General features: G+C 35.4%; 1 protein-coding gene across 1 annotated transcript in view; it reads left to right on the forward strand.

Moving 5' to 3' along the window:
* Window positions 1–14,698, forward strand: part of SLCO6A1 (solute carrier organic anion transporter family member 6A1) — a 211,269-nt gene extending 196,571 nt beyond the window's left edge. The window contains exons 13-15 of the mRNA XM_014841213.3: window positions 7,675–7,739; window positions 9,784–9,921; window positions 14,541–14,698. Of these exons, the coding sequence (XP_014696699.2) occupies window positions 7,675–7,739; window positions 9,784–9,921; window positions 14,541–14,683 (346 nt within the window). The 3' untranslated portion in view covers window positions 14,684–14,698. The remainder of the gene's footprint in view (window positions 1–7,674; window positions 7,740–9,783; window positions 9,922–14,540) is intronic.
* Window positions 14,699–20,044: the final 5,346 nt, after the last annotated feature.

Consider the following 20,044-nt stretch of genomic DNA (forward strand, 5'->3'; position numbering starts at 1 on the left):
ATCTTCTTTATCCATTCGTCCTTTCATGGGCGCCTAGGTTGCTTCCATATCTTGGCTATTGTGCATAATGCTGCAATGAACATAGGGGTGTAAGTATCTTTATGCCTTTGTGTTTTCAAGTTCTTTGGATAAATACCCAGCAGTGGAATAGCTGGATCATATGGTAGATCTATTCTTAATTTTCTGAGGATACTCCATACTGCTTTGCATAGTGGCTGCACCAGTTTGCACTGCCACCAGCAGTGAACAACGGTTCCCTTCTCTCCACATCCTCTCCAACATTTGTTGTTTCCTGTCTTGTTAATTATAGCCATTCTGACCGGAGTGAGGTGATACCTCATTGTAGTTTTGATTTGCATTTCCCAGATAGCTAATGATGTTGAGCATCTTTTCATATGCCTGTTGGCCATCCCTGTATCTTCTTTGGAGAAATCTCTGTTCAGATCTTTTGTCCATTTTCTAATTGGATTGTTGGTTTTTTTGTTGTTGAGCTGTATTGGTTCTTTGTATATTTTGGATATTAACTCCTTATCTGATATATGGTTTGCAAATATCTTCTCCCGATTGTTAGGTTGTCTTTTCGTTTTGCTGATAGTTTCCTTTGCTGTGCAGAAGCTTTTTAGTTTGATGTAGTCCCATTTGTTCATTTTTTCTTTTGTTTCCCTTGCCTGGTTAGACATGGGACTTGAAAATATGCTACTCAGACTGATGTCAAAGAGCGTACTGCCTATATTTTCTTCTAGAAGTCTCATGGTTTCGGGTCTTACATTCAAGTCTTTAATCCATTTTGAGTTGATTTTTGTGCATGGTGTAAGGGAATGGTCTACTTTCATTCTCTTCCATGTGGCTGTCCAGTTTTCCCAACACCATTTACTGAAGAGACTCTCCTTTCTCCATCACATGCTCTTGGCTCCCTTGTCCAAGGAGCCAAGTTAGCTGTCCATAAACGTGTGGGTTTACTTCTGGGCTCTCAATTCCGTTACATTGATCTGTGTGTCTGTTTTTGTGCTAGTACCATACTGTTTTGGTTACTATGGCTTTGTAGTATAATTTGAAATCAGGGAGTGTGATACCTCCAGCTTTGTTATTTATTCTCAGGAATCCTTTGGCTATTCGGGGTCTTTTATTGTTCCATATAAATTTTAGGATTCTTTGTTCTATTTCTGTAAAAGATGTTGTTGGAACTTTGACAGGGATTGCCTTGAATCTATAGATTGCTTTAGGAAGTATGGAGATTTTAGTGATGTTAATTCTTCCAATTCCAAGAGCACGGAATATCTTTCCATTTCTTTGTGTCTTCTTTGATTTCTTTCAACAATGTTTTATAGTTTTCGGTGTACAGATCTTTCACCTCTTTGGTTAAGTTTATTCCTAGGTATTTTATTCTTTTTGTTGCAATTGTAAATGGGATTGTATCCTTAATTTCTCTTTCTGCTACTTCGTTGTTAGTGTATAGAAACGCAAGCAATTTTTGTACATTGATTTTGTATCATGTGACATGACTGTATTCCTTTATTATTTCTAAAAGGTTTTTAGTGGAATCTTTAGGGTTTTCTAGATATAAAATCATGTCGTCTGCAAAGAGTAACAGTTTCAATTCTTCTTTTCCAACGTGGATCCTTTTTATTTCTTTTTCTTGCCTGATTGCTCTGGCTAGGACTTCCAATACTATGTTAAATAAGAGTGATGACAGTGGGCATCCTTGTCTGGTTCCTGTTCTTAGAGGGATAGCTTTCAGTGTTTCTCCATTGAGAATGATATTTGCTGTGGGTTTGTCACAGATGGCCTTTATTATGTTGAGGTATTTTCCTTCTATACCCATTTTATTTAGAGTTTTTATCATAAATGGATGTTGTATCTTGTCAAATGCTTTCTCTGCATCTATTGAGATGATCATGTGATTTTTATTCTTCATTTTGTTAATGTGGTGTATCACTTTGATAGATTTGCGGATGTTGAACCATCCCTGCATCCCTGGAATGAAACCCACTTGATCATGATATATGATCTTTTAAATGTATTGTTGTATTTGATTTCTTAGTATTTTGTTGAGGGTTTTTGCATCGATGTTCATCAGTGATATTGGCCTGTAATTTTCTTTTTTTGTGCTGTCCTTATCTGGTTTTGGTATCAGGATGATATTGGTTTCGTAGAAGGAGTTAGGAATCCTCCCCTCCTCTTCAATTTTTTGGAAGAGTTTGAGAAGGATAGGTATTAAATCTTCTTTGAATGTTTGGTAGAATTCACCAGGGAAGCCATCTGGCCCTGGACTTTTATTTTTTGGGAGATTTTTGATTGCTGTTTCGATCTCCTTACTGGTGATCGGTCTATTCAAATTTTCTACATCTTCTTGGTCCAGTTTTGGAAGGTTGTATGTTTCTAAGAATTTATCCATTTCTTCTAGATTATCCAATTTGTTGGCGTATAGCTTTTCATAGTATTCTCTTGTTATTTTTTGTATTTCTAAGGTGTCCATTGTAATCTCTCCTCTTTCATTTCTGATTTTATTTATTTGAGCCTTCTCTCTTTTTTTTTTCTTGGTGAGTCTAGCTAAGGGTTTGTCAATTTTGTTTATCTTTTCAAAGAACCAGCTCTTGGTTTCATTAATTATTTCTATTGTTATTTTTAGTCTCTATTTCGTTTATTTCTGCTCTGATTTTTATTATTTCCTTCCTTCTGCTGATTTTGGGCTTTGTTTGTTGTTCTTTTTCCAGTACCTTTAGGTGCACTTTTAGATTGTCTATTTGGGATTTTTCTTCTTTGTTGAGGTAGGCCTGAATTGCTATAAACTTCCCTTGTAGAACCGCTTTTGCTGTATCCCACAGATTTTGGCATGTCATGTTTTCATTTTCATTTGTCTCCAGGAATTTTTTTATTTCTTCTTTGATTTCTTCATTGACCCAATCGTTGTTCAGTAGCATTTTGTTCAATCTCCACGTTTTTGTGGCTTTTCTGGTTTTCTTCCTATAGTTGATTTCCAGTTTCATACCTTTGTGGTCAGAAAAGATGCATGGTATTATTTCAGTCTTCTTAAACTTATTGAGACTTGTTTTGTGGCCTAACATGTGATCTATCCTGGAGAATGTTCCACGGGTATTTGAAAAGAATGTGTATTCTGTGGTTTTTGGATGGAATATTCTGTATATATCTGCTAAGTCCATCTGGTCTAATGTGTCCTTTACGGCCAGTGTTTCCTTATTGATCTTCTGTTTGGATGATCTATCTATTAGTGTAAGTGGAGTGTTAAAATCCCCTACTATTATTCTGTTACTGTCTATTTCTCCTCTTATATCTGTTAATAATTACTTTATATATTTAGGTGCTCCTATGTTGGGTGCATAGATATTTACAAGTGTTATATTTCTTGTTGGATTGTTCCCTTTATCATTATGTAGTGCCCATCTTTGTCTCTTATTACAGCTTTTGTTTTAAAGTCTATTTTGTCTGATATAAGTATTCCTGCCCCCACTTTCTTAAGTATTCCTGCCCCCACTTTCTTTTCTTTGCCATTTGCATGGAATATCTTTTTCCATCCTTTCACTTTCAGTTTGTGAGTGTCTGTAGGTCTGAAGTGTCTCTTGTATGCAGCATATACATGGGTCTTTTTTTATCCAGTTGGCCACCCTATGGCATTTGATTGGAGCATTTAGTCCATTGACATTTAAAGTAGTTGTTGATAAATATGTATTTATTGCCATTTTGTCACTTTTTTTTCTGGGTGTTTTAGTAGTTCTTCTCTGTTCCTTTCTTTTTCTGTTGCTCTTTTCCCTTGTGGTTTGATGGCTATCTTTAGTAATATGTTTGATTTCTTTTGTCTTACTTTTTTTCTTGCTTGTTATAGGTTTCTGATTTGTGGTTACCATGAGGATCCTATTTAATATACTATGCACATAACAGTCTATATTGAGTAGATAGACTCTTTAGCTTGACCTCTTTCTAAAAGCTCTACTTTTTCACTATCCACCTCCCACATTATATGTTTTTCACATCATATATAGTCTCTTGGTTAGTGTGTGTCTATCCATTACCCTCTTATCATTGAAATAGGTGATTTTAGTACATTTGTCTTTTAACCTTCATATTATCTTCACAGGTAGTTGCTCTGATGCCTTTACTATATTTTTACCTTACAAGTGATTTTATTGCCTGGATTTTTGGTGGTGTTGTTTTGGGGGTTTTTTGATAATTTTTTTTATCTCTATTTGTGGTCATTGCTTTCTCACTTAAATAAGTCCTCTCAGCATTTATTGTAGAACTGGTTTCTTGGTGATAAACTCCTTTAAGTTTTGCTTGTCTGAGAAGCTCTTTATCTCTCCTTCCAATCTGAATGACAGCCTTGATGGATAGAGTATTCTTGGCTGTAGGTTTTTTCCTTTTAGCACTTTAAATATGTCATGCCATTCTCTTCTCGCCTGTAGGGTCTCGACTGAGAAGTCCGCTGATAGCCTGATGGGCTTCCCTTTATATGTCACTTGTGGCCTTTCTCTTGCTGCTTTTAGGATTCTCTCTTTGTCTTTAATTTTGGACATTTTGATTGTAATATGTCTTGGTGTGGGCCTCTTTGGGCTTATCTTGTTTGGAGCTCTCTGTGCTTCCTGAACTTGGATGTCTGTTTCCTTCCTCAGGTTAGGAAAATTTTCCTCTATTATTTCAACAAATAAATTTTCTGCCCCTTTGTCTCTCTCTTCTCCTTCTGGGACCCCTATAATCTGAATGTTAGCATGCTTGACATTGTCCCAGAGTTCCCTTACACTCTTCTCATTCTGTCTAATTCTTTTTTCTCTTTTCTGTTCTGCTTGGGTGATTTCCTCTAGTCTTTCATCTAGCTTGCTGATCCATTCTGCTGCTTCCTCTACTCTGCTCTTGAGTGCCTCTAGTGAATTTCTCATTTCAAGTATTGTATTCTTCATTTCTGATTTTTTTTTTTTTATATCTTCCAGTTCTTTGCTGATGTGCTTACTGTGTTCATCCATTCTTCTCCGCATGTCTGTGAGCATCCTCATGATATTTTGTTTGAACTCTTTGTCAAATAGCTTGCTAGTTTCTGTTTCACTTAGTCCTTTTTCTGGGGTTTTGTCCTGTTCCCTTGCTTGGAAAGTATTCCTTTGCCTCCTCATTATGCCTCTTTCTCTGTGCTATTTTCTTTGTAGTAGGTGAGTCGATTAAGTCTCCTGATCTTGGAGAAGTGGCCTTATGTATGAGATGCCTTATGAGGCCCAGCAGTATGCTTCCCTCTCGTCACCAGTCCATAAGAAGCAGGAGTGACCCCTTTGTGGGCTACTTGTGTCCTTCTGCTGTGGCAGGGTTTGCTCCCACTGCGGGTACCCAGGGAGTCTAATCTTTCCTTCCCTGGCCAGCTGTTTGTAAGTCTGGTTTGGGAAGCCTCAGCACTGTTGGCTACAAGGTCTGTCAGCACTCTCTATTGCAGTTTTCCTCTTAATTGGGTTGGCACCCAGTGTAGCTAGTTGCTAGGCTCAGGGGCGTACAGTTGTGATAGGCCTCCAGCCAACAAAGCTGTTGTCAGTTCTCTTAGGAGTGCAGCTGAGTGGGACTAGCCCTTGGCATGAGGGCACTCAATTGTTTCAGGCTTCTGAAGGTGGGCTGGTCCTTTTCATGGCTATTTGTGAAGCACAAGTCTTCTGCTGCTGAGAAGCCTTACCCCCCACAGGGCCACATATACTGTCAACACAGTCCTGGTCCGTGCACCCTTCTCAACCCCCTGGAGCATACCCTGACACCACACTGCAGAGGCCCCCACCTCTCCACCAATGCCCCCTACAGTTCACCTGGTCCTCACACAGGCCCTGCCCCACAGAGGCAGACACCCTTGCCTGCCTGTAGAGGATCAAGACACCCAGTCAATGCAGCCTGAAAAGTAGCCTGAGGGCTTGCTGTTAGGTGGGGCCAGTCCCTAGCGCAGGTTGCCTGCCCTGGCTGAACTGGATTAAATCTGTGCTCTAGTGGGCATGGCAGACCCCTGGGCTAACAGCCCAAGGGATGCACCTCAATGGCCCCCACTGGTGTCCGTATCAGCAGCCTGGACCAGCTCAGAACAATGGCCCCCACCAATGTCTCAGTCTCTGGAGAAGTCCCTCCTCCCACCAAGATGCCCCCAGAGCCCACCAGGTGAGTTTCGTTTCACCAAAGGACTGTCAGCCTTCTCTCTGGTGATTTTAGGTTGCTGCAATGAGTGAGTTTGTGCGTGGACCGTTTAAGACCAGGGTCTTTTCAGCTTTTGGCCGATAGCTTTTCTGGGGGTGCCCTCGCTGCAGTTAATAGCCAGCAAAGCCAGACAGTAAGACCCCCGTCTCAGTTGGGCTGAGTCTGAAGGATGCTTATAGCAGTATTGCCCCCGCTGCAGACCTCACTCCTCTAGAGAGGGCTGCATACCTTAGGGTGGCTCCCGCCTGGCCAGCTGAGAAGCTCTGCTGCTCCCAAAGGTGGCTTTTTTCCTCTCCAGCAGGAATTACTGCCTCTTCTGCCTTCGTCAGGACTGTCCCTTGTTGTGGGGGTTCTTCTTACCCAGTTTTCAGTTTTCAATCCAGGGTGATTCTTCCAAAAATTGTTGTAACCTGGTTGTGTTCGTGGGAGGAGACGAGTTCAACATCTGCTCCCACCACCATCTTGATGAGATACTTCTTATTTTTTTACTTCCTAAAATGTTCAAAGGTTATTTTGTACTATATATTCAATTTATTTTCCAAACTACTAATATGTGATGTAATGCATTACTTTTCTTTTTTAAACAAATGCTTGGTTTGCCTAGTAGGAAATACAGAAATCTTCATTCTTTACATTTGGGAAAGTTATTTTTTGTTTATTTTAACTTCAATAGTGAAGGTAACAGGAGGAGGTCTGGCAGGAAAGAGGTGAGACCTTCAAATTAGGACAATTCAAGCAAGCAAGGTTGAATAAAGTGGCTATTTAAAATCTGGGCAGGGCAAAAGGAATCCCAAGGCATAGTGCGGTGTCTGGTTGGTTACCACCGCAGGCCCAAAAGGAAACAGGGGTAGTAGGAAGGAGAGAGACCTGAGGACCCAGACAACCTGACTTAACTCTGCAGGGAGGGGGCCTTGGAATGAAGACTGACCTCACTTTCCTTCCTCACTCAGAGCGCTCCATTGGCAGAACCCAATCAGAAGCCAGAAGGCAAGAGAACCTATTTTTATAGTGCTTTAGGTTAGTCTCCCAGGGCAGAGGGCAAGGTAGAGAAAGGTAGAGAGTGGATCTCACAGGGGCAAAAAGAAGAAATCTAGAACAATGGGTGTGTACCACAGAATGAAGCAAGAGAAGTGTGAAAGCTAGTGCTAAGTTTTTTCCAGCAAAGGAAAAGGAGGCTGGGGTAGAGCGTTTGGGCCATCAATGCTTCCTCCTTTTGAAGAGCAAGAAGCTTCGGAATCAGTTGGCAAGGGGCGGGATATGGAGACATGCAAGAAGTTGCATTTCTTCAATTCAACCAGATTGAACTGTGTGAACTGGCTAAAGATTCTTAGTCTAATTATTGCACAAGAAAAAAAAAATTAACCTTGAACCTAAAAAACATTCTCTATAATAATATATATATTATATATCATTATAAATATCATATTATTATATTACATATATTATATAATAAACATTCTCTATAGCTAATAAGAATGAAGTTTTGATGATATCATTGCTGTTTGCTTGCAGGATCGTATCTGACAAACAACGGGCTATGGCCTTGGGTATGGCCTATGTGATTTTGAGAATATTTGGTATGGACTTTTGGCAATTTTTTATAGCATTGAATAGTTTCTTTTTTGATATGTGTATTTGTCTACATGTATATGTAGAATTTCAAATAATAATAATGGTAAACTGACACAAAACAAGTGAATGGAGGAGCTGCTTTGCAGAATTTAGGAGATAATACTTAATGTAAAAAGATAATACCTAGTGTAAAGTCTTTTCTAGGTGTCATGTAAAATATGCGTTAATGTTGTATTCAATTAGAAGAGACAATCTATTTGATCAGAAGTATGTTCGTCAAGCTCATAGAAATGGTTTGGTGAACTGAAACAAAACACTTATATAAGCACTGAAACTATACATTGCTTGCATGTTTGGGGAGTCACTAACCTAGACTAGTGCTTTTAAATGTTTTCATCACCAAAGACACTGAATATGATGTTTTTAAGAATTTATATCCAAAGAACAAATTGATTTTGCACTCTGTACTTCAGGTTTTCTTAAAATAGCTAAAACTAGCTTTCAAATCTACATTATGACTATATTAGGACCCATGGTTCAAGAAGTTGATTAAAAATATCGATGGAGTAAGGAAACAAGATTGGAATGGATTGAAGACTGAAAGACACATGATAAATGGAATTAAGAATGTAGAAAAATCTAAGTGTGGCTCTGATGGGCATCAGAGAAATCATTTTATAGCGAGATCAATATGTGGGATTAAAAATAGCTTTTTTAGTTGGGAAAATTAGAGCATATTTTCATGGTGGACAATGATCCACTAGATAAAGACAGACATGTAGTGGAAAAGGAAGTGCAAAAACAGCAAGTGCACAGAGTTTCCTGCAGCAGAAAGGAAGCCAGTGAGGCTGATGCATTTTTTAGTAGGAGAGGGTGGAATAACTTGATATTTTAGTTATAAACTGTCTCTAGATCTTGCAGGATTTTGCCATCAGAGAATTTTAAGCGGAGGATAGATATTATCTGATTTGCATTTAAAAGATAACTCTGCTGCTGGGAGGAGAAATACTTATAGAAGATAAATGTGGAGGAATAGAACAGGGGGGCTTTTGCTAAAGTCTAAGTCAGAGTCATATTAAATTGGATTGTGGGGGTTGTAGTGGAGACAGAAAAATCAAGATATCTAGGATATGTTTGAAGTTAGTGTTACAAAGATTGATCATGAATTGGAAAAATATGGTGGGAAATAGAAAAAATGAGTAGTAGGCCTAGGTTTTTCACCTTGAGCAACTATAAACAGTGCCAGCACTCACTGAAATTGGGAAGTCTGGTGATAGATAGTGGTCTTTGGCGGGAATCAAGAGTAGAGAGGCATAGGGCCCTGATAATTTCTTCAAGAAGATCATCAATCATTAGGCATGTTAGTTCTGAGAACTTGGTTCTAATGTCTTTGGGGATGACTTTTTTTTTTTAATTTCAATCACTATTCATGCACTTTTAGCTGAAAGTGACGTTGTTGCTGAGGAGGTGTTGTCTCTGAGAGTATACAGAAATTTCCCTCGTGCAGCACACGACTGTTCTGAATGTGAGGTCGTCTGAATCCAGGGCTATTACAAACATACCAAAGCATTTACATTTTCAGTTATTTCTTCCAGTATCTTGATAAATAATCGGTATACATTGCATTACAAAACTAATTTTTCAGTGATTGAAAATTTCACAGTTTGAAATCTTGGAAGGTACACTGAGTTCATAAAATCAATATTTAGTTTCTCCGTTTTAAATACTTTTTCCTAAATTTTTCATTCGAAAATTAACAAAACTTTTGAGATGTCAACTAAATAGCAACATGCACACCATTCTGAAAAGATGTAAATCTACTAATTTTTTTGTGCCCACAGGAATAAGGATTTTTCAAAAACACACAATCATTGTTTTCGGTTATTAAGAATCCTGTCTATAAGTAAATTCTTAGATAATTTTAAATGATGTGTTTACAGTTACGATGATTAAATATATATGTATATGTTTAATTTTAGGATAAAAATCATTATGATCTCAATCTATAGTGTTTTCATGGAGCATTTACAATCATTGCATTTTTCATAGGGAGTATACCTGGACCATTAGTTTTTAAAATTATAAGAGAAACTTCTTGTATCTTTCGGGATGTTGGACGCTGTGGAAACCTAGGAAGCTGTTGGATCTATAACAGGACAAAAATGGCCTACCTATTGGTTGGAGTATGTAAGTGATATCTATTGAAGAAGTGCAGAGAGTAAAATTGGGTTAAAAACTTATGCTTGTTTATAGTAAGGTACAGTAATAATAAGTTATGAACAAATGGATACTTTGATGATTAAAGAAGCCTTATATTATTGTACAGAAAATACTTTAGAAACTAAAGTACCATAGAATTTACGTAAATATTTGAGTCACTGCATTAAATGCACAGTTGTTTTTTGTTATTCCTGAACAAAAGGTAATAATTAGCAGAATTTCATTTTGGGAAGTAATTTTGCCTGTATACATATACAACCACCTAGCTTGGTCTTGTGACCCTTTCCATTTCCAAAGTAAAAGATTGGATAACTTTTAAAAAAAACTTTACACCACTAAAGAGCATCAGGATAGTCTAACCCCCACTTAAATGTAAATTTCAGTTGTCTCTTGATCAATGATATTATAGTGCTTGGCACATAAAGAGCATTCAGTATTTGTTGAATAAATAAGAGATATCGGGAATTGGGCTGCTATGGTGGTATAGGCTATGGTTAAAGTGTTGGGAAAGCCTGGATATGTTTGTATTACTTCAGAAAATTCACTAGATCTTCCTAGATCTCAATGTATTCATCTGTAAAATGAGGATGTTGGACTACATGGTTTCTGAAGTCTTAATCAGCACTAACATTCAATGATTTTATTGTATAGATACTATCAGTGTGTTAAATATTTAAAAGTGTTTATATGTTTTGTAATTTTACTGCGTATGTTCAGTAATTCAAAGAACCACATAATGATAAACTCTAATATTTAACGGTAACAAATATCTGTTTGATAAACAGTATACAGCAATGCCTTCTAATTCAGAAGTCAATTATCCAGCAAGCTTAGTCAACACTGAACGCTGAGTAAAATGAAATAAAAAAAATTAAAGTAAAAAATGACATTTAAGAAGTCAAAATTAATTTCTCAGAGGTAATTAAACAAAACAAGTCATTGTTCTTAAGGAAGTCTGCTTAAAACACTGCTTAGACTTTTAATGTTTGTTTTAGATATAACTGTAACATGCTTAATTGTTTTTAAACACAGCACATAAGTGAGAAAATTGATGAAATACTGGAGATCCTACTAAGGAGCTTCTAAAAGGAGATAATAATCAAGAACATGGGGGATTACAGCAGAAAGGGCAAACACAGGAAACTGCAATAGGAGTATGCATTTCTGGCAATTTAGTGTAAACTAGTACATTTTGAACTATATTCCATGAGTCGTTTGAATCAGAATCACTTGCAGTTCTTGCTAAAAATGTAAGTTCTGAGGCCCTGAATTAGAATACCAGGCATCAGTGGTAGACATGTATTTTTAATAAAGCACCTTAAGTGATTTTAACCACAGTAAACTGAAGACAGCTGTGTGAGAGACTCTAGAGCTATACTGTTCAATATGGTAGACATTAACCACATGTGACTATTTACATTTAAATGTAATTAAATGCAATTAGAAATTCAGTTCCTCAGTAACAATAGCCAAATTTCTCCTGCTTAATGGTCGCATTTGACGACTCTATCGGACAGTGCAAATGTAGCACGCTGCCATTGTTGCAGAAAGTTCTATGCACACCACTACTCTAGAGCAAGGCTTGTTCAACAGGGATCCATGAACCCTAGGAGCCCACATTGAACTTTAGTATATTTTTGAAATCCTAAAATTCTCTTTGTACAATATGTTTTCCCCTGTGGAGGAAGTCTGTGGCATTCGTTAGAATCTCAAAAGTTTGTCACTAAAAAAAGTTAGTAAAAAATGTATTATATTAACCCATCAGGTGCCTTTGGTAGCAAGGAAATTCTTCTTATCTTTCTCAAACTTGTTTTCATTGGGATGACTCATTAAGTGCCATTTAGCTCAAATGAAGGATTCCATCAGCTCTAGTTTATTTGCAGTAGAGAGATGATTTATAAGTCTCTTGCAAACATTTCCTATTGTAACTTGCCAAGTTTACCACTTTATTGGGTTTGGGTTTTTTGTAGAATTTTTATAGAAATATAACATTATGTATATTAATTGAGTAAACAGTACATATTATAAATGTATAGCTCAACACATTTTTATGAATACACCTGTAATTAGCATCAATATCAAGAAATACAATATATTAAAATTAATAAGTGAATTTAGTAAAGTTGCTTAATATACAATCAATACACTAAAATCAATTGTGTTTCCTTATACCAGGTACAACCAAACATAAAAATAATATAATAAATACAATAACATCAAAAAATATGGTACCAAGAAAAAAATCTAATGAAAGCTGTGTAAGACCTCTACAACTGCAAAATTTGAGAGAAATTAGAACCAAAATAAGTGAAAAAATGTATCATGTTTACAGATAGGAAGATTTTAAAATGCCACTTCTTATAAATTAATCTGTAGTATCAATGTGATCCCCAAAAAAATCCCAGAAGTTATCATTTCCTTGTTTGAAATTGACAAGGGAATTGAATTCATTTGGAAAGCCAAAGGATCAAGAGTTATTAAGAGAATCTTGAAGAAGAAACAAAATTGAAAGATATATGCTACCAGGTATCAAAATCTATTATTAAGCCATACTAATTAATATATAGTAGGGTATTGGTGCAGGTGTCATCACACTGACCAATGGAACAGAATAGAGAATCCAGAAACAAATCCACACATGCACACTCAACTGATTTATGACAAAGGAAGGAGATACTGCAATTGTAAAAAGATGGTCCTTTAAATAAAGGGTAATGAATCATTTTATATATGCATATTTTAAAAAATGTATCTTGATCCCCACCTCACATCATATACAAAAATCAATTCTAGATGCATTGCAGATCTAAATGTGAAAGATAAAACCTTTTGAGAAAAATAGGAGAATATCTTCATGGCCTCGGAGTAGGAAAAGATTGTATAAACAGGACACAAAAAGCACTACCTATAAAAGAAAAATCAGACTATATTAAAGTTAATAAATTCTGATCATCAGAAGAAATAACTGAAAGATTGAAGAGACAACCAGAGTGTAGAAGACAGTGAAGGAGGTAAAGTGAACAAGAACTAATGTCTGAAATATATAAATAACTCCCATAAATCAATAATAGGCTTAGGATAGATAACTTAATAGAAAACTGGACAATAGTCTTGAAAGACCTCTTCACAAAACTAGATAATCAAATGGGCAATAAACAATGGAATGGATAAATAAATTGTAATAAAAAATTAACAAAGGAATACTATACAGCAATGAGAATGAAAGGTATACAACTACATAAAATATGGATGAATCACATAAACAATATGAAAAGAAAAAAAGCAGACACAAATGAGTATGCACTGTATGATTCCACTTACTTAATGTGGACCTGCTGTATACTTCAAAAACAAACAAAACCAACCCTTTTGGGTTCGTGACTTTGAGCAAACGTGAGGAAGGCATTGTCAACAAGTGTTGACAATGTTTTGTTCTTGATCCAGATGCTGGTCACGTCGTATTTAGTTTGTGAAGAATATATAAAGCAGTACTTTAAAAAAAGAGAGAGAGAGAGAGAGAGAGATGTAATTAACATACAGTTAACATAGATCTTAGACGTTCAGTTTGATGGCTTTTGATAATTGAGTGCACCTGTGGAACCAGCACCCAAAGCAAGCTATAGAAATTTCTCTTAAGCCCCTTTTCAGTCAATTTCCCTGATCCACAGATAAACCCCTTTCAGATTTCTATTACAGTATGTTGGTTTTGCCTGTTCTAGAAATTTATGCAAGTGGAATACAGTTGCAAGTGGAGTTTTTTTGTTTGTTTTTTTGGTCTGTCTTGCTTAATGTTATGCTTTTGGGAGATTCAATAGCAATAGTTTGTGCTTCTTAAAAATTTCTGAGCACTGTTTCATTTTGTGAATGTACTGCAGTTTATCCATTCTCTTGTTAATGTACATTTGGGTTGTTTACAGTATTTGGTTGTTATAAACAAATGTATGAAATATTGTGTGATTATAAATGACATAGATTTATTAATATTTCCTATTTTATCTTTTGAAATTACTATATTGATATTGTCAGATAATTAACATTACTGCTGTAAAATATTTTTAACTTCATTAACAGGATCATTTTCATCCAAAGTTTAAGTATTTTTATATAATCCTTGTAATATATTAACTTCCTGAAATTTGAGACATGAAAATAAATTTAAAAATCCCTACATAATCAGTTAACTTTTCTAAAGTATCTCTGTTTATATTTAGAAAATGGTGAATATTTCAAATAGAGTAAAGCTGCGTGAGGTGACTTAAACAGGTTCCAGTTCCTGTTGATAATTAAGTTTTGAAAGTAGAAATGTATTTTATGTTTTAGAATTAATACATTCTGTGAAATAATAGCACACCTTGCATTTTTCATGGGCTATATAAGAAATCTAAAATGTTTTGTAAACATTTAAGAAACTCTCCTTTAAGTAACTTGATATGTTTATGATATTAATTACATTCTACAATTGGGAAGTTGATACCTTTAGAGATAAAATGTACTTGCCTTTTCTTTAGTAAATGCCATTCTTTCCACAAACATTTTTGCTATAAATAAATTGACTCATCTGATGGTTGTATTTTCTTTTAATTCAGGTTTTTTGTGCAAAGTATTTACTATCTTCTTCACTGCTATTGCACTTAGGCTACAAAAACACTTACCAAAGGAAAACAGTGAAATACTGCCTACACTTGTGAAGCATCTCAAAGTAAAAAAAAGGGAAAAAAGTGACTTATAACTGGATCATCATTGCGTAAGAATTATACGTTGTCAATCCATCAACGGAATATTATATTAAGATTTAAAATAATTACGTTATAGTTACATGTTTAGTAAATGAATGTGATTCATATGACCCTATAAGTTTTATTATATTTTGAGTATAAATTTAATAATATAGTCTCTGTTTTGAATTTTTTAAAGATATTATAAGATACACATTTAATACTTTCAATAGAAAGATAGTACTTTGAAAGAAAAGAATGAAGTAGATGTGGGAAAATACACATAAGTTAATTCTGACTGCAATAATATATATTAGTTATTGCCCTTTGGTTATGTAGGATGACTTAGGTTTCATATCATTTATTCTTGTTGCTTTCATTTGGTCCGTGGATGTTTGTCAGTAATTTTTCAAAATAAAATTAGATGTGCCAATCCAGTTCATGTAATAAAAATTTAAATTGTCATATTTATTCTAGAAAAGAAGTCTATTTTAAACGTTTTAAAAATTAACATTTTATTTATTGATCATGGCGAGGTTTCCTAAGAAAATTTCTCTGGTTAATTGGCCAGTTTGCAATACTACATATTTTCATGCTCCTTTAATTGTAATAGACATGAAATTCGGTATGATCATAGAACTCTCTATTTTTACCTTGACTTGAATTTTATTGGTAAATACTACCTGATACCTGAATTGATATCTATTTTTGTGCTTTTATAGTTTATTTTGTGATTAATAATAATTTTTTCATGTGAAGAAATATTCAAATTTGCCTGTAGAAAATGTGTCAACCATTTGTGGAATTTTTCTTAAGCTTAAATGTGGTTTCTACAGAAAGTTTTTGTTATAATGCCCTATTCACGGTCATGCCTGGGAGAAGGAAACATGAAGCAGGGAGTATTCATATCTTACTACGTATTTTTCTTCCTTAACTTCAACATGCATTTATGAAAATCTATAAACTAGTCTTTACGTGAAACTTCTTGAACACTTGCTTCACTCTTCTCTGTTTGAACCAGCAGGATTGCAGAACATCTGAGGATCAGAGTGTGAAAACAGGAGTTTCTCCTTTAAAGATTCTACAAGATACATTGCTGTGCCCTGCATTCAGAAAAGGAAAATCACATATGATGTTTACCTAAATTGTAGAAATGTATCCATGATGATCTGTATTTTCATAATAAAGTCTCTTCTTGCAAAACATTTCTCATATGTTTTTAATGTATATAGGATTTTAAGCAGTGTACAATAGGAGAATTAAAGTTGAATAATTTTAGATTACTTATATTCTTTCTTAATATTCTACTGTCTAAAAATATTATTTGAAAATTTATACAACTAGGAAATAAGGCAAAACAATAACATTCAGATCCATTTTGAAGGTGCTTGTAATACATGTGTGAGTATATGTATTAATGCTTAATTTCTATTTTTTTTTTCAGAAAATACACCAGCAAAGGTATAGTAAAAATTATAATAATTTGAGGTGTAGTGTTAAGCCTTTAAATTTGAATATAGCTTTCTGCTACATCAGAACACGTTTCTATGTCACAAACCAGTTCATAGCAGGTTGTACATAGAGAAATTATGTAAGTATAACCCAGAAGTTCCATTTGTTAACAACAATTTAGCAGCTTTTGGAACAATCATGGGAAGCTTTCTCACTATTAAGGAGAAGACCTTAGCAATAAATGAAGTCTTAGGAAAAAACAGCTAAAAACCCTATAGAAGTACCTTCCTTTGGAGTCACTTTTGAATGATTTGATGTTATCAAGAATCATTTTGCTTTCTGCAATGTTAGTGTATCTAATTGAAGCTGCAAGTGCATATGAAGAAGCTGCAAAGATATTTCTAAATATCAGATTTTAAGTTTTTGATGAAACTGATCTCTATTGAGAATTCGTGCCCTCGAAGAGCTACATCTCAAAGGAGGGAGGTGAGCCCCAGCATTTAAACCTACCAAGGGTTGAGTGACTCTCGTGCTGAGTGAAAACTAGTAGAGATTTAGCAGTGCTGAGATTTATTAAGATTGTGATTGTTTTGTTAGGACTCTGGTTACAAAGTTACATAGGTTTTTGAGTGCTTTACGTCTACAACATTTTCCCCAAGGCCTAGTTATTTCTGGTGCTTGATTTTGCAGAAGGGGACATCTTAAAGGAATGCATACTTAATGTTATAGCAGAGGTGCTTATATTTTAGAATTGATGAGAATTTATTTGTGTTCTTCAAATTGCGTTTTCTCCAAAGTCTTAGAATAATTACTATGAAAACCCTAGTTCCTCAGTCTTTTTCTTTTTTGGATTCTTATTTATATTGGATTGAAAGTTTCCTGCTTTAGCATATACCATTTAATCTTCCATAGGTAGTCTAGAAAAGTATCAAGTTTTGATTTATTAATGGCATATTTCCCTTTTCAACACTAAGAGTTTACTCTCATTTTTTCCAAGTTTTATTAAGATATAATGGGCATACAGCACGGTATAAATTTAAGGTGTACAGCATAATGACTTGACTTACATATATCGTGAAATGATTACCACAGTAAATTTGGTTAACATCCATCATGTCATATAGATATTAAAAAAAAGAAGAAAATAATGTTTTTTTCTTGTGAAAAAGAAAAAAAAAGGATCTCCTTCCTTAACTTTCAAATATACACCATATTGCAGTGTTAACTATAGTCATCATGTTGTACTTTACATCCCAAGTACTTATTTATCTTATAACTGAAAGTTTGTATATTTGACCATCTTCATCCTATTCCTCTACTCCCCAACCCCTGCCTCTGGTAACCACAAATCTGATCTCTTTTTCCATGAGATTTTTTCAATTTATTTATTTATTTGTTTGTTTTAGATTCTACATATAAGTGAGATCACACAGTATTTGTCTTTCTCTGACTTATTTCACTTAGCATAATACCCTCAAGGTCCATTCATGTTATTGCAAATGGCAGGATTTCATTCTTTTGTGTGGCTGAATAATATTCCATTGTGTATATCACAACTTTTTTATCCATTGATGGACACTTAGGTTGTTTCCATGTCTTGGCTGTTGTAAATAATGATGCTATAAACATGGGGGTGCAGATATCTCTTTGACATAGTGTATTTGTTTCTTTTGGATATCTTCCCAGAAGTGGAATTGCTGGATCATAAGGTAATTCTATTTTTAGTTTTTTGAGCAACTTCCATACTGTTTTGCGTAGTGTACCAATTTACAATTCCACCAACAATGCATGTGTTTCTTTTCTCCACATCCTCACCAGCATTTCTTATCTCTTGACCTTTTGATGATAGCCATTCTAACAGGCATGAGGTGATATCTCATTGTGGTTTTGATTTGCATTTCCCTAATGATTAGTGATGTTGAGCATTTTTTCATGTGACTTATTGGCCATCTGTATGTCTTCTTTGGAAAAATGTCTATTCAGATCCTCTGCCTTTTTAGTTTTTTGAGGAAGATTAGCCCTGAGCTAACATCTGCCAGCAATCCTCCTCTTTTTGCTGAGGAAGACTGGCCCTGAGCTAATGTCTGTGCCCCTCTTCCTCTACTTTATATATGGGACACCTGCCCCAGGGTGGCTTGACAAGCAGTGCCTAGGTCCACACTCAGGATCTGAACTGGTGAACCCCGGGCGGCTGAAACGGAATGTGTGAATTTAACCACTGCATCACTGGACTGGCCACCTCTGCCCTTTTTTAATTGGATTGTTTGGTTTTTTGCTATTGAGTTGTATGGAGTCTTTATATATTTTGGATATTAACCCCTTATCAGATATATGATTTTGCTGTGCAGAAAGTTTTTAGTTTCGTGTAGTCCCACTTGTTTTTTATTTTGTTGCTGTGTTTTCGGTGTCATAGCCCAAAAATCTTTGCCAAGACTCATGGCAAGGAGCTTTTTCCGTATGTTTTCTCCTAAGAGTTTTATGGTTTTTAGTCTTACATTTAAGTCTTTAATTAATTTTGAGTTAATTTTTTGTGAGTGGTGTAAGATAGGTGTCTAGTTTTGTTCCTTTGCATGTCTTTTTCCCAGCACCATTTATTGAAGAGACTCTTTTCTTCATTGAGTATTCTTGGCTCCCTTATCAAATATTTGTTGACTTTATATGCATAGGTTTATTTCTAGGCTCTTGATTCTGTTCCATTAGTCTAGATGTCTGTTTCTATGCCAGTCCCATACTGTTTTTTGAATCCTACAGCTTTATAATATAGCTTGAAATCAGGAAGTGTGATGCCTCTTGCTTTGTTCTTCTTTCTCAGGATTGCTTTGTTCGGGGTCTGTAGTGGTTCCATATAAGTTTTAGGATTGTTTTTTCTGCTTCTGTAAAAAATGCCACTGGAATCTTGACAGGGATTGCATTGAATCTATAGATGTCTTTGAGTAAGGTGGACATTTTAACAATATTAATTCTTCCAATCCATGAACATGAGAAACCTTTCCATTTATTTGTGTCTTCTCTGATTTCTTTCATCAGTGTCCTGTAGTTTTCTGTGTAGAGATATTTCACCTCCTTGGTTAAATTTATTCCTAAGTATTTTATTGTTTTTGATGCTGTTGTAAATGGGATCTAGCCTGATGTTGAATTTTTCAGTTCAGTTGTTTTATTCTTCAGCTCTATAATTTCTATTTGGTACTTTCTTATATTTTTTATCTCCCTTTTGAAATTCTCACTTTTTTCATAGATTATTCTCCTGACCTCAGTGTGCATCATTATGACCATTATTTTGAACTCCTTATCAGGTAAATCACTCATCTCCATTTCATTAGGATCCATTTCTGGAGTTTTATCTTGTTCTTTTGTTTGGAACATATTACTCTCTGTCTTCATTTTTCTTTATTCCCTATGTGTTGGTTTCTGTGCGTGGGATAAAACAGCCACCTCCCGTTCTTGACAGCATGGTCTCGTGTACGTAATATACCTTTTGGTTCGGCCTGGCCCAAGTTCTTAGTTGTCTCTCAAACATCTGTGATTGTCTAAGCTGCCTTCTTTGTTCTTAATAGCTCCCAGTAGTTGAGGGTGTGCCAAGACCAGTTTTGAGGTGCGTATTTTCTTGTTCTCCCAATGTGTAGGAGTTGCTCAGCTAGTTTCTGGATTTCTTTCCGAGGGAATTGCTCCATACGTAGGTGTGTCCGTGAGAGGATGTGAGTTCAGGAGCCTTCCCTGTCACCTTCATCTTTATGTTTCAGATTGTCAGTCTGTCTTAGTCCATTCCCTCGCTCTGGGAGGAGGGAGCAGAGAGCTTTGGTCTTTGGAGGAGAAGGAGAGAGAAAATGGAAATTTATTCCATATTTCTATTTCATATTTTTTATGAGGAAGATTGGCCTTGAGCTAACATCTGTTGCCAATCTTCCTCTTTTTGCCTGAAGAAG

The sequence above is a fragment of the Equus asinus genome, chromosome 9, assembly GCF_041296235.1.
Source record: "Equus asinus isolate D_3611 breed Donkey chromosome 9, EquAss-T2T_v2, whole genome shotgun sequence".
Lineage (NCBI taxonomy): Eukaryota > Metazoa > Chordata > Mammalia > Perissodactyla > Equidae > Equus > Equus asinus.